This window comes from Lipotes vexillifer, unplaced genomic scaffold, assembly GCF_000442215.2.
Source record: "Lipotes vexillifer unplaced genomic scaffold, Lipotes_vexillifer_v1.1 scaffold1264, whole genome shotgun sequence".
Classification (NCBI taxonomy): Eukaryota; Metazoa; Chordata; class Mammalia; order Artiodactyla; family Lipotidae; genus Lipotes; species Lipotes vexillifer.
This window is the reverse complement of record NW_006785778.1, coordinates 387075-401937: the sequence shown is the minus strand read 5'-3', so window position 1 is coordinate 401937 and position 14863 is coordinate 387075. Positions and strand designations below refer to the sequence as shown.

Here is a 14863-nt window from a genome sequence, read left to right as displayed (position 1 = left end):
GTTATAGCTATAAGTAGGCTTTATTCCATTTATAAGGAAATTTGGTTTTAGTTGATTTGCTCACATTGGAATAAACGTAGGGAGTTAGGTTCATAGGAGCCAGAATCTAGTTAGAGGACAAATTGGACCCATTCTTGCCACTAGACTCCTCATATTTTCAAGGGACATTAACTCTTAAGACCGTTTTGCAGCAGCCACTTGAGACCTTTTTAGCAATCTTTTTTTTTTTTTTTTTTTTTTTTGCGGTATGCGGGCCTCTCACTGTTGTGGCCTCTCCCGTTGCGGAGCACAGGCTCCGGACGCGCAGGCTCAGCGGCCATGGCTCACGGGCCCAGCCGCTCCACAGCATGTGGGATCTTCCTGGACCGGGACACGAACCCGCGTCCCCTGCATCGGCAGGCGGACTCTCAACCACTGCGCCACCAGGGAAGCCCTTAGCAATCTTTTGACATGTGTACTTTTGACCAATACTATCTCTTGTTCATTTTTTTCTTCTGTAATTTACCCTCCTTCTTGGGTAAGATCTGATCTGAGAGCAGCATTACTTTGTTAAAATTTTACTTAGCCCAACTCTGGAGAATTATTTTTAAGTTTCTACAGGATAGATGTACTTTGATTTTAATACAAATGTATGACATCCTGAGGAGCTCTTAGTGTTTCCTTCTCCTTTATGATCACTTGATGATTGAGGCTTATTAATATCAATGATATAGGTCAGAGAATACTGGAGCAGAACAGGATCTTCAAGACTATAGTTCTAGCCCCTTTGTGCTATAGCTGGGGAAACTGAGGCCCAATGAACTACACCTGTGATTTCATAGCCAGTTCATAATAAATCTGAGACTAGAATCAGATCTGGAAGACATAGCTCTTTACAATATTCTGGACTGCTTCATTAGTTAAGAAAGTCATAATAAGAAAACACAAAGCAAGCATTCATTCCCATTTTTCTGTCCCTGTATCAGGTAGTTGGTATTTAGCCTTGTGGTTTCAGCGTAAAGTCCTGTTTCTTTAAGCTCATCTGGCTACGATTTTCTTCAAGAATGTTGATAATTCTTCCTCAGATTCATGTATCTGAGAAAGAAGCAAGTAATATTTTCAGAATTATCAATGTAGAAGAAAGCAGAAAACACAAATCTTTCTCTCTCTCACTGACAGATATGACTGATACCATATTTCTAAGTCTGACTTAGAAATTCTCCACACTTCCAGAATATTTGTTTGAAATTGCCAGTTTCATAGATTTAAAAAAAGGTAAATATGGGCAGTTTCATGTGGTTCAGCCTTATAGGTCATGTCACTGCACAAGCCTTTACAGTTTACACAGTTAGTTTAGAACTTCACAAAAACGTTAGGAAGTTGTCAGGACAGAGATTTATTAGCTCTGAATTGGCAATGCAGAAAAACACCCTCAGATTAATTAAATTCAGATAGATTAAATCACTTTTCTAACTTCTCACATCTCATTGCAGAACTTGTCTCAATTCTAGTCTCAGTGTGTAATTCTCTGGTCCAGACATTTTTTTCGTAAGTGAAAGATGATTTCTGCATGTTGTCTTATTCAATCCTTGGTCCAAGAGAAGCCCCAAGATGTAATATCCACACAAGAAGTCGAAGCCATTGTTCTTTAGTTGGTAATAAATTGCTTCCCTACTAATTTGTATTCTGGCATCTTCTTTAAGATGATCCCAATTCTTGCTGGTGAGATGGCCTACTAAATCTCAGCACTGAACAAGTGAAAATTGCTTTGTTCCTTTGCAAGGAGTAACCAAATGTGATTCAAAAGCCATCCGGGCAGTAATTCCCAAACAGTTCATGGGGTTGCACAACCCTTAGGAAAATAAGAGGATTTGTTCCTGGCATCCTTGTGTCATAACTGATTTCTTCATTATGCAAAAGTTGCTTTCTGAGTTTGATATGTGCATTTCTAGGCCAAGTTTGTGACTGAAAGGATTAGGATATTTATCCATCACAATCTGGGCACATGCAAAATGCTCATTAGTAGTTCTTTACAAAGGCATGATGACACAGCCCCCAAACTGATAAGATCATATTTCTTCATACTTCGGAGTTAAGCTAGACAGGAGCAGTAATGAGGTACCATAATTGGGCAGATGACATTTTACAAAAGATTGAAGTTACTTCTTGTCTCTGCATTCCTTTTTGCAATTAATTGAGTCCAATATGCCAAGCACCATACTAAGCATCTTGACCTACCTTGTCTCAGTAGTCCTCAACTGAGTAACCTGTGGAACTTCTTAAAAGTGTATGTATGCCTGGGTCCCAGCCTGGTCTCAGAAAGGATCCTGGAAAATGCATTTTTTTAAAGTTCCACAGGTGATTCTAATAGTTCTAGATAGCTACCATTGCCTTCTCTCATTTCTTCTTCATAGAAATCTTGGGAAGTCATCTCTGAGTAATCTTAAAGGAAGGTAAAGAGGAAGGAACAAAAATAGCCGTGCAGCATTCTGTTCTGACTATACTATGATCATGAAGGTAGAAGGATGTGTTTCTGTATTCAGTTGATTTGAATATATGAAGTCCTAAGCCTTCATCTTTTCTTTTCTCTGGTTCCTCTCTGCAGTCTCCTTTCAGCCTGCTTCAGGAATGAGCTTGTGGAGCCCCGGAGAGAAAACCCGAGGCAATCTGACGTCTTCTTTAGACATTCCAGCCCCCCAAACCGATCAGTGTACCCGTAGAGCCCCATCTCTGTATTTTGAGCGTATGTGTTTGTTGTGTTTCCGTGTGTGTGTGTGTGTGTGTGTGTGTGTGTGTGTGTGTATCAAGCCCTCGTAGCCAGGACTTGAAGACACTTTGGCTCAGAGACCCAACTGCTCAAAGGTACACAGCCACTAGTAAGAAAATCTTTGAAGGGACTCAAAACTGTACAAGAAAGGACACTTTCTGCAGATTCTGTATCCTTAGATCTAGCATTGGTCCATCAGGAACCCCTGTGTCTGTCTGTGAGCTTTTGTGTTGTTTCTTGGGAGGGAGGAGCTCAGGTTGGGAAGAGGGGCATTACGATGTTTTTTGGAACCCTTTTCTGTTACCTTCTGTTGTGTTTCTAAAACTCATGAAGAAGCTTTTGAGCAGGTCTCAAACTTAAGATGTCTTTTTAAGAAAAGGAGAAAAAAAGGTTGTTATTGTCTGGGCAGAAGTAAACTGTAGGTGACTGAGAGACTCAGGCCCTTTTAATGCTGGTCATGCAATGATACTGCAAATAGTAACAAGCTAAGGTGTCAAGTGTACTGCTGGGCAGAGAGGTAATAACTACCATGAGTAGCCACTGCGGGGAATGATTTTTTCTTCTTTTTGAGGACTTGCACTACCAGTATCCTCCCCTCATATGTAGTAGAAAGCTCATTAATTCCGTGTCAGGTCCTGCCACTGCCACCCCATGTCAGCATCTGATGTGATAGTCTTCCATGCTTTTGGAAACCCTCCAAAATTTGTGTTTGGACCCCAAGGCAGGTAAACCTCTTTTGTCATTTTAAGAGGAGGGTAAAACTACCCCAGTAATATTCTTTCAGGCAGTCATATATCATCCTTCCGTGTCCACCATGGAATTCAAAGTCCTCTCACCAAATCTATAGTTAACTCCTTTGATTGGAGCTCCATAAAATCAGCCGTATCACTGACACTGTTCAAATTGCCGTGTCCAGGACACTTAGGCTTTGTTTAAGTGATGTCCAAGCAGACACGTTTTTAAATCAACACTCCTGGCCTAAAAATTAAAGACAGGAAGAATAGATCATTTTTCTTTTTTTGGTTCAAAGACTTTAGAGAATCTATTTCCGTTTTAAATCATATTTAAAAATAATAGTATAAAGACTTAAAAAATCTGCTCCCCACACCAGGTCACCAGCTCTTTATTCTTTGTCACCACAGCAATGATTTCTTGTTATTGAGGCTGTTGCTTTATGGATGTGTGATTTTAATTTTCAATAAACTTTTGCATCTTGGTTTATCTCGCAGTTTTTCTTTTCTGTCTCTTTTGCTTTTTTAAATTCCTTAAACGCTAGAATATTTTCATTTAAGTGCTTGAAGTACCATGTGTAAGTCTAAAGAACAAGAAGAATAGGTCACTTTGGTTCTGTCTACACTATTGTCATAGTTGGTGTTTTTATTTAAGATACTCTGTATCAAGGTCATCAGTCCTAAAAGTAAATTTCAACGCCCATGCTAACTTGAAAATTTATATTTTAGCCCTGTGCACGTTCAATTTCATCATAAAGAGCTAGGCACTATAGCATCATTCGTTCACATCTCTGAATAAGCCTTGAGTTATATCTTCAGTTGCCAAGTTCACTAGAAGAAATTTAAATCAAACTCCAGTTTATTAAATAAATTGGCTTCTGTGACACTGGTGTTAGGAAATATCCAGAAATCTGTAGTGGAACCTGTTGTGCATAGGTTTTAAAAAAAAAATTACAATATGTTCTGATCTTTGAGTAACAAGTTTTAAAAACTTCAAAAACCACCGTTCTAAAAAAAAACTAATATAGTCACTTAGAAAAATATTTAAGGAAAACAAAAATACTTAAGAAAAAACATGTTTATGTTTTAGATAAAAGTATAATAGTAAAACCAGATGATCCTGTTACATTGGCACCGTTTTCAATTAATCTAAAAACTTTCTAATCCCTTTTAAGGAATTCACAAATTCCTTAAAGGGTTAGTGAGTATGTTTAATTTTTTAATGTTTGGTTTTTCTTCCGGAAGTTTTTTTTCCCTTTCACCCTATTTTTATGGAAGTTTTTAATGTGTTTATAGTGATGTTTATATAAATGCATACATTTGAACTGGTAGAAAATATTTTATAATTACAGTTGATCTAGCTGAAGAATACATGCTGCCTTTCGTCTTTAGAAGCAAGATTCCTCAGCTAGAGAGAAAAGTTACATGTGGGGAGGTACTGGGCAAAATTTCGAGGAGGAGCAATTCCTTTTCTCATGTTCATGTCTTCCCTCTTTCTGACCTGCGCCATATCCATGGTGTTTTGCTCTACACCCAATATCCCTTTCCCTTCTCGGATCCCGTCATGCAAAAGTGGTTTGGTAAAATAGATTCACCCTGATGTATTGCCAAATTCCACTAGAGAGTTGCTTTTTCATTAGCAATGGAAGATTTAAGGACAAAGAAGGAATCCTTTGGTGGAATTCTAGGACAAATTGTAGGACAATGTCCAGGGCACTTACATAATCTCATTTAATCTTCATAGCAAGTCTTCTGGAGTGAGTGTAATGCATGTTCTACAGATTAAGTAAATGAGACTCCAGAGACCTATATAATACCCAAAGTCACTTAATTGATTTGTGTCAGATCGAGAATGTGAACTCTAATATTTCGATTGGCTCCAAAATTTATGTTCCTTCTTTGTTTGTCTATGGTTTGTGACCTACCTTCCTCAACAATAATTTAAGTGGCTTAAAATAAATGAACTAATAAAATGGTCAAAAATAAAGACCACAAAAAACAGGAGAAAGGAATTGTAACAGGATTTGGAAGAAGGCATTCCCTGTAATTGAGGGTGCAGGGAAAATTCATAGCTCTTAAATACATTTTTACTTTCCTAGTGGTGGGCATTAATGGTTCAAGCAATGCTTCCATTAGCTCTCGCTGTACATTTGACTGATTTGCGAGGATGGGAGAGATATGTAGACATTTCTTTAGGTTCCAGAGGACCAACCTGCCTCTGGAGTCTGGGTAACCTGGCATCTTTGTTACTTTGTGGTGGGCAAAGGTAGAGGAAGAAGCACCTAGCAAAGCTTCTCTTGGTCACCTTGCCCTGAATGTTCTTGCACTTTGATATGGACTTACAGATGTTCCTAAGTGTATTCAAATATGCTGACTCTTATGCAAGGCTTCTACACAGGGATGGAGTGGGTTTGAGGATAGCTGGGTCTCCCTTTACTATGTCCCTTGCTCCCTGTTCCATCTTGGTCTCCTATGTCCTCTCACTAATTCACCCACTTCTTGATGTAACCTATTGCACTCCACTGTCTTACTTCCGGGAAGGTGTCACAGAATGAAAGGAAAAACTCTTGGACTAGGAGCCAAGAGACCTCTCAGCCCATCATTTAACAAGGTGTGACTTAGGCACATTTTTTCTTAGAGTCTTATATTTACCCATCTGTACGACAGGCATAATCATTTTTGCCCATCCCTACCCTGCCATCCCATGTCCTCCTCCACAGGGATGTGAGACTCATTTGGAAAATGGATAAAGGAGAGCTTGGTAACCTGAAGAATCTAACAGTTGGGAGAGTTTATTACATAAACACCCATTTATACAACATGGATCTAAACCTGTCTTCTTGAGAAGGGCTAAAGTGAGAAATCAATACCCTCCTACTTTAAGATTCTAAAATGCAGCTGAATTGTCAATTGCACATTGTCGTGTTCATTTATGCAAATATATTTATATATATATATAAATATAAAATACATTTATATAAATATATATTTATGCAAATATAGCATATTGTTTGAATTCCTCTAGCTGTGGCTCTTCAGTGATATGGAATGGAGCCTTCCCTGTTTTGTGTAATTATGGAGAATGCAGAGCGGCAGCTTTGAAATCCAAGCCTAGCACGACTGTAGCACTCAGGTGTTAGAGCCACTTGTTATTTTTTCAAACATTATTATACCATGTTTGTTTGGAAGTTGGATTCATTTACAGAGCCTTCTAAATCTGATACACATACACACACACAAGCAAATAAAACTCAAAGAAACATTTTTCCTCTCTTCTCTAATAAAAATATGGCTGCAGCAGGGAGGAGACAAATAGGCACAAAATAATACATTTTATTTGAGGAGTGTAAAAGGGGAGGTTTTCGCCTTTTACATGCTCAGCCCAATCTTCATTCTCTGGTTACAATAATGACTCACTGTAAATGCCTGACAGTGTGTACAGTTCTTCCTCATCTTATCTTTTTTGGTTCTCACCATAGCCCTACAAGGTAGGTTGGATTGTTATCCCAATGTGTCCACTACTCTATGAGCTTCTCCGAGATGGGACCATTTCTTATTAGTTTTCCCACCTCTAGCATCTAACTCATGCAGTAAGTGTATATATTTTTAGTTTTTATATATTTTAGTTTTCTGATGAGGGATATTTACTGGCTTGCACAGGGACCTATAGCTTTCCAACATCTACTGGAGGGAGACTTAAACGTTGTTTATCTGACTGTATCCTTCCCCGATTCTAGTAGATATCACTAGTTCTATATTCAAGGGAAAAGTCAGGAATGGCAGTTGAATAGGGAATGTTGTATATAATATAATACATAGTATGACAAACCAATTCTAGTAAATTTACAAATTGAAGTAATGCCGAATGGAAAACTGTTTGTTTTTTTTTTTCTTTGTCTCTCAAGAGACTTGTGGAAACTTAACAGAACAGTTGTTTGGACTCCTGGGTTCCCCTTGTGTAGAGAGGCTGTTGACATTCCGATGGGTTCCCTCATGGCCCATGAACAGCTAAGCTGAGAAAGCGTGTTTCCATGTTGAGGCCTCTGCATGATGGCAGGTTGTGCTACCAAATGCCCTGTTTGACTGGCTTTGTGGTTGTTTTCTGCATATGCCCAAATGGCCTAGGAAGCTATAGGTGAAACGCCTCAGCTGCAATTTAGCATGGCGTCTCCATGTCTTTCATAAGCCTTTGGGTCTTCACTCAGTTATTTTCCTTTATTGATTTTCACATTGAAAGGGATGGAGAAAACAATAGAGGGAAAAAGAAGATGCAATGATTTCCCCTCTCACAAAGGAGATGCTTTAGGAAGATATTCAGCTTTGACCTCTACTCATGTAGGAAACACACGATTTGATGATAGCCTTGTGATCCCTGCCAAGGTAGGAGAGATTCTCAGATAGAAGCACAAATAAGTTCCCGTCATTGTTCTGGAGGAATATTTTTGCAAGTGTACAGTTAAGGCTATGTTTTAATATGAGACCTGTTGGAAATGACCAGTCCCCACTCTTCAGCGTCCTGTGCTCACCATTCTTCCCGTGTTTGTGTTCCCAGGACCTCGATGCAGTCTCAGTCTTCCTACGGTAACAGCTCCCCACCTCTGAACAAAATGAACAGCATGAACAAGCTGCCTTCCGTGAGCCAGCTTATCAACCCTCAGCAGCGCAACACCCTCACTCCCACCACCATTCCCGATGGCATGGGAGCCAACAGTAAGAGCATCTCCCTTTAGCTGCAGCTGGAGGACCAGTAGGGCTCGTGTAGGGGAAGACTTTGCTCTGGGATGGGGGGAAGGCTTGCTCTGAAGCTATGTGAGAGGCACAGTGGACCGGACAGATCAAAGTTGAGTGGCTTAAATTTCTCACGGTGAACTTTTTCTCACTTTTAAGATGTATGGTTCATTACAAAGCACACTGGTAGAGACAGAGAAGGCTGTTCCTTTAGTAGGGATAAGGATCTCTGTGAAAAAGAACAGTCCACTTCCTGCCAACCTGGATGGGGACCCACCTTCTACATTCTTTTTCTACATTCTTTGAGATATAGTCAAAAGGAAATATGTCCAACTTGTGGGAAGTAGCATAGTCTGGTGGACTTAAAATCTAGAGAAATAGATCGTAGTCTGGACTCTATTGCAGCATTAGCTGCATAACTCTGGACAAGTCACCTCTCCGCTCTAATGCTCAGTTTTCCATTCATAAAATTATCACTCTGCACAGTTAACAAGTTTATGCGTCTGTGGCCCTACACTTTTGGGCTTCTCAACTCATCTATTCCATCCTATACACAGTTATTAAGGAATTGACCTAGGGAAAGGAGTCTCCCTTTTATATATATTCACACACAGATTCCTCATATCAACTAAGTATAACTATAAGAGACAATGTGAGAATCGGGCCTCGACATGGATGATGATTGGTGCATAGCTTTGCTGTAAATATAATTAGCTTGTCCACTAGAACTTAACCTAGCAGAGTGGATACCCAAACTTGAAAGGAAAAAAAGATGGTAAAAATGCAGAAGGGATGCAAAAGCCTAAATACTGTCCACGTATCCTATAATCACCCTCATAAAACAGGGCCTCAGTCTTGTCCTAGAAATCGTTCATTATTTTGATCAAGCCTTTAAACTTGCATTTCACTGTTGCCTTGAAAAGACTGGGTTTTCTTAAAGAAGTTAAGGGAGGCTAAGATTATGACTCTTTCTGGTTCTGATAGCACATGTTTAGATTTTAATGAGGTAAGAGATATATGAGGTTTGGTTACCTGGTATGACAACGAAGACATTAGAGCCAGACTGCTCTCTCACTAGTGACAAATACATCCTAAGACTCTAAACCTGACCCTTTGGCAGGTCTGCTGCTTCGAGAGTAAAAGGAAAAGGAACCATTTTTGCTTTCTTTCTGGTGACGTCTTAGAGTCCTCAACTTTTTCTTGAGATGACAAAATAGTGGTAGTGGTAATGATCCTTCACATTTGTGTAACAGTTTACTTACTTTTTCTTATTTATGCTTCATAATTTTCCTCTAATGGCATCAGGAAAGTCAGAGGGGAAACCGATAAGACATGCTAGGCCTATGGTCTTTAGCTGGCTAGTTGGTGGCAGAGGCCTTTCCCCTTTGGCACACTACTGCTCACTGAAGTAGAAGGAAATTACATTCATCTTTTTGTAGGTATGTTATTTCGCTCTTTTTTTTTTTTTTTTTACCTGAAGACAAAATTTGTTTCATAAATATTATTGGTATTGAGCTTTTCTTTTCTATAAATGAATGTTTACAGTTTATGGTTTAGTAAGAAACCAATCCAAGTTGGTGGTGTTCCCAAATATAATCCTGAAATGGACCAGAAAAAAGAGCTGGGGTCTTTCACTGCATCCTTCCTTATGAGGCATTTGGTTCCCTACAAATATTGCAATAAATCCTCCCATTCCCAAACCAATATTCCAAAGGTCCCTCTCTCATTCAAAGGTTTGTTCACTTAAGTTTTCTGAGCATCTGCTCTGTGCCAGGCACTGTGCTCAGGTCTGTGGGGACCCAGATGTGTATAAGGTCTAATCTCCATGCTTCAAGAGACTAGCCTAGTGAGGCAGACAGAAATATAACCCATGAAGGCAAATACAAGAAGGACTGTATTAACACCAGGAGCAGCAAGCTATTGGGACAGAGCATTAGGAGTAGAGAACAAAGTGGGAAGAGGTCGTCCTAAGAGAATGTACCAAGGTCAAGAAGTAGGTAATTAGTTTGGAGTTTGGCGACTGTTCTGTTCAGTGAGATGTAGGGTGCTTAAAGGGGTGTAGTGAGAGATAAGACTGAAAAGGAAGGCTGGTAGATTAGGCCCTTGGTAACATTAAGCCAGGTGAGATGGACCACTGGGATGCTGGTATGTGATGACGGCAGTAACCCTCTCTGTTCCTCCTGCTTCTGTTCAGTTCCTATGATGGGCACCCACATGCCAATGGCTGGAGACATGAATGGACTCAGCCCCACCCAGGCCCTCCCTCCCCCTCTCTCCATGCCATCCACCTCCCACTGCACCCCCCCACCTCCGTACCCCACAGATTGCAGCCTTGTCAGGTGAGTCCACAGCATGTGCCCCTGGGGGCCTGTCCTAAGCATCTCTGGGTGGTGGAGGGTGGACACCGTCAAAGTTAATAGCACAGTTGGAAAGAAAGCAAAGCAGCCCAGTGGTGGAAGTTCAGCCACTGTTATCTCTGATCTATGGAGTCATCAGCAGCGTTTAATCAAAGTAAACCACAACAATCAGCATGGGGAAAAGTGAAAATGTGAGTTGATAGGCATATAATTTTTCATGCCTGTTTCCCCCATCTTCACTTACTCCCCCCCTCCTCCATCACATTTTTACAGTAAGCTGTGGCCTTCAAATTGGTGCTCAGGGCTGGGGTTCCCAAATGGGCACTCAACTTGCTATCTCGCTCCCTTTCCTGCTCTCTAGGCCTCATAGCTCTCAGCCACCATGGGATCATTATTTTGGAGTTGGATGTCCATAAAAAAGTTTGAATGTTAGTAAAAATGACAGGGACTTTCAAGAACCTGATGGCCTCTTTTGCTTTGTCATATGGGAACTGGGGACATTCCAGGAAAGGGAGTTCAGATAGCCAGAAGAAAGAAAGGCATGAAGTCTGGAAAATTCTGTTTCCAACAGAGGCAAGCATCAGTGCCCAAATCTCATGCCTAGTGCCCTGCTTCGTGTGCAGAATGATTTTTTCATTTGGCTGCTGGAATAATATGTGTTGGTTCCCATGTGATGGATGCAGCAGTAGTAGCAGTGTCAGAGAGATGGCAAAGTGCTTGGCTCATCATCGAGCATCTATCTGGCTCTGTGACGGTGGTGGCATCACCGATCTGAGACCAGAGCCATAAAGGAGTGGGTCTGTATTTTGATGGAGGACACCAATCAAAAAGCATGAATGACTTCACAGTATAGTGGCCTACAGTTTTCTCTTAGCCATATAAACCATTCTCAGAAACCCAAGATATAAACAATTGAAGGAGAGGTGCTCTTTTTGAAGTGAAGAGCTAGGAGGCAAGAGGGCTGGAAACCTGAGCACTGGACTCCTTCCTTTCACCCCCTGCAATGGCTCCTAAGACACTGATATGGAACCCCTAGAATTCCACCAGTCACCATTTGAAAATCTCTGCTCTGCAGGCATCTTTAAACAGTTGATTTTAATTTTATAGACCTAAAGTTCGTGTCCCTAATCATCCCCAGACCTCCAATCCAAGGCCCCACATATATTTTATCTGCCCCTAATCTCTTATGTAGGGCATCCCAGGGCAAAATGTTGGGTTTTCCTTTATCTTGCCAATGCAGTTGGGGTGAACTTTCTTTTTCTGTTTCCTCCTTCCTCTTCCCTCCTCCCTCTGCAGTTTCTTAGCGAGGTTGGGCTGTTCATCATGTCTGGACTATTTCACGACCCAGGGGCTGACCACCATCTATCAGATTGAGCATTACTCCATGGATGTAAGTAACCGTTAGACTTTTCTCTTGAGTTTTATTCCTTAAGTTCCTCCCTCTGGTGACATTCACCTTGTAGTTGAATCCCCTCTGTTTTTTGTCCTACCCACAGTCCTCAGTTTTGCTGGGACCCATAACCATATTAGAAAGATTCCCAGGCCTCCGCCTCTACATATGAGAAGCTCAGGATCAGTGGTCCTCAGCTTCTCTGATCAGCCAGCAGTTGTCTATTGTGTGCATACTATATGCAGAGTGGGAGTGAGATCTGATTCCCACCTTCAAAGAGTGTATGATCTCTAAAGAATTCAGAGCACTTTTTGGTTGTTCTCATTAATTGGTGTAAGACCCCAGGGAGGACAGCAGGAACCAGGTGATGTTATTCTCACTTTAAAACATGGAGAGACGACAGTATGGTCATTTGCCATGATGGGTTGATGACAGAACCAGGAATAGCACCCTGAGATGTAAGCTTCCAGTCTTTAACTCTATTGATTGGCCTTTTCTGCCTTTCTTTAAAATAGGATGTCACAGAGGATTGAGCTGTGCCTCTCGATTAGAACCATGTGTTCATTCATGGTCAATTCTACCAGAATAGGGCCCAGCCATCCCTGATCACTGGGAAAGATCACTGGTCATGGGTTCAAGTCCCAACTATGCTTCTTAGTGGTAATGAGAACTTGGGGTTATCACTTTGCTTCTCTGGGCCTCAGTTAATCCAGTTAGGTTCAAAATCGTTGGTTTCTGGCTCTGATAGTCCTGGAAGCAAGCTGGATAGGAGGGGACATTTTCTTGCTTCCTACAGCACTTCTTGAACTACTGTTCACGTGGGTGGGAGCTCATTTTGTTCTGGTTTACAACAATCTGGTTTTCCTCCCAGGCTGCTCTTTATGCTGCTGTCTTTGGGGTTCACTATCCTCCTTTCTAGCTTCCAGAGGGCCCTTTGGGATGGTGGAAGAAGATACTCTCTGTCTCTGCTGCCGCTTCTGTAGTTGGGACCTCTTTTTGCCCCCCACCCCCCCTTGAGCACCGATGCTAGAGATGTCCCTGCAAGCGTGAGAACACCTCTGCCCTCTGGTGACAAGTATATGCTGTGCTGCCCCTATGCCCGCCCATCTCCACTCCCTCAATCACCCCTGGCTGCTGCTCCCTGATGGAAGAAATTATAAGTAAAAGCTATAGAGAAAGCTTTAGGAGTACGTTCCGACAAGTTTCAGAGAACTTTACAATGATGTCCATCCATTGAAGGCAGTTTGACACAAGACAGTGTGTTGCCCTGTGTCTGAGAGCCTTACATGATGGAACAGGAAATTTGTCCCTTCCCTATATTTTTAAAGTTTTACCTTCAACTGGCTCACTGTCCCCACTGGGGAGTATGTCAGGATGCCCCTTTGGCTGCTAGGATCTGCTGATGCTCTCCACAAATCTATCTCTGCTGGTGTTGGCTAGGTCCTGGGCCAGGCTCTGGGCCACAGCTTTCTCACCTGTCAGTGTAAGTTAAAATCTATCCAGAGAGTAATGCAGATTAATGGAGCCTAGTGTACAGAGAGTTTTGGACTTACTGGGGGTTTCAGAAGCATAAAGGGCTATGCTCACTTATCTATTTGTGGAATAACTTCTTTATAATGTTTTTTTTTTTTAACTTTTATTGGAGTATAGTTGATTTACACTGTTGTGTTAGTTTTGGGTATACAACAAAAGTGAATCAGTTTTACATATACATATATCCACTCTTTTTTTTTTGATTCTTTTCCCATATAGGCCACTACAGAGTATTGAATAGAGCTCCCTGTGCTATACAGTAGGTTCTTGTTAGTTATCTATTTTATATAGACTAGTGTGGAAACATTGTCCATTTATTTCTTGTTTCCTTGGCTTCTTAGTCATTCATGCCCCTGGTGGCTTGGCTGCCAGACCCTGCTGAGAGCAAGTGCAATAGCTAAGGGATCAGGCCGTGGGAGGCTTTCTGCCCCATTTATACTGTATGTTTCTGTGGGCATGGAAGTCAGAGATGGCCATCTCCAATCACCATGGCTATAAGGTATTCTTCTGCTAGAATAGGAAATTGGACTACCCACGCTGCACATTTCCAAATTAGGAAATATTGGGAGGCTATCTAATTTCCGCATCCTCACTTCAGCTTCTTCCTGCTCATCACTGGAAGTAGACACCTCCTTTTCTTCTTGTCTCTCAACACCAGTCTCAGTTACTTCACATACCTCCCTGGAAAATGAATATGGTTAAATTTTGGAGTTGTTATAAGTATTCCCTCTAAGATGCAAGGATGGGTTAATCATGGTATAACATAGTAATAATTCAGATGATTAAGATTTACATAGTGTGCCTTATAATTTGCAAAATACTTTCATATCCACCTCTGCATATGAGTCCACGGTATGTGTTGACCTATAAAGGAATTGTATCCCATTTTACCAAGGAGGAAACTGAGGCCAATAGAAAATAAGTGACTTAATGAAGGTCTAGAGCCGGTGAGTGACAGAATAAGAACTTCTGTCAAAGTCTTCTGACTCTAAGCACAATGTTCTTTCTACCTACCATACTGCTCCATAAAAAACTCAAGCCAACACTAAAGCAAGCTAATGAGGAGCTAGTGCAGGTAAACAGAGATGCTACCACAGTTAGTTAAGATCAACCATCTTTGTAATGCCTTCTACCCCCAACCACAGAACATGGACACGTACTCTGTATTTTGATACCCTGATTTATCCAAACACCAAGAGACCTTTCGGCCATTAGGGCAGTTTTAGGCTCAGAGGCGGTCCTGAATCCACAGTTCATTCACTTAATTGTGTAACTTTAGAATTATCAACCTCTCTGACCTTCAGCTTTTCTGTCTATAAAATAGGTGGAATAGGGCTTCCCTGGTGGCGCAGTGGTTGAGAGTCCGCCTGCCGATGCA

The 14863-nt window shown here is 41.2% G+C and overlaps 1 protein-coding gene across 4 annotated transcripts in view; it reads left to right on the top strand.

Annotated features, from left to right (window-relative positions):
- The window catches only part of TP63 (tumor protein p63), a 219851-nt gene that overhangs the window by 202862 nt on the left and 2126 nt on the right, over positions 1 to 14863 (top strand). For 2 of the 4 annotated variants that reach the window (XM_007458068.1, XM_007458069.1), the window contains 3 exons: positions 8030 to 8187; positions 10400 to 10544; positions 11859 to 11952. In XM_007458068.1, the coding sequence (XP_007458130.1) occupies positions 8030 to 8187; positions 10400 to 10544; positions 11859 to 11952 (397 nt within the window). Of the gene's footprint in view, positions 1 to 2584; positions 3968 to 8029; positions 8188 to 10399; positions 10545 to 11858; positions 11953 to 14863 lie in introns of those variants that run through there. The other 2 variants (XM_007458070.1, XM_007458071.1) reach the window with 2 other exon arrangements.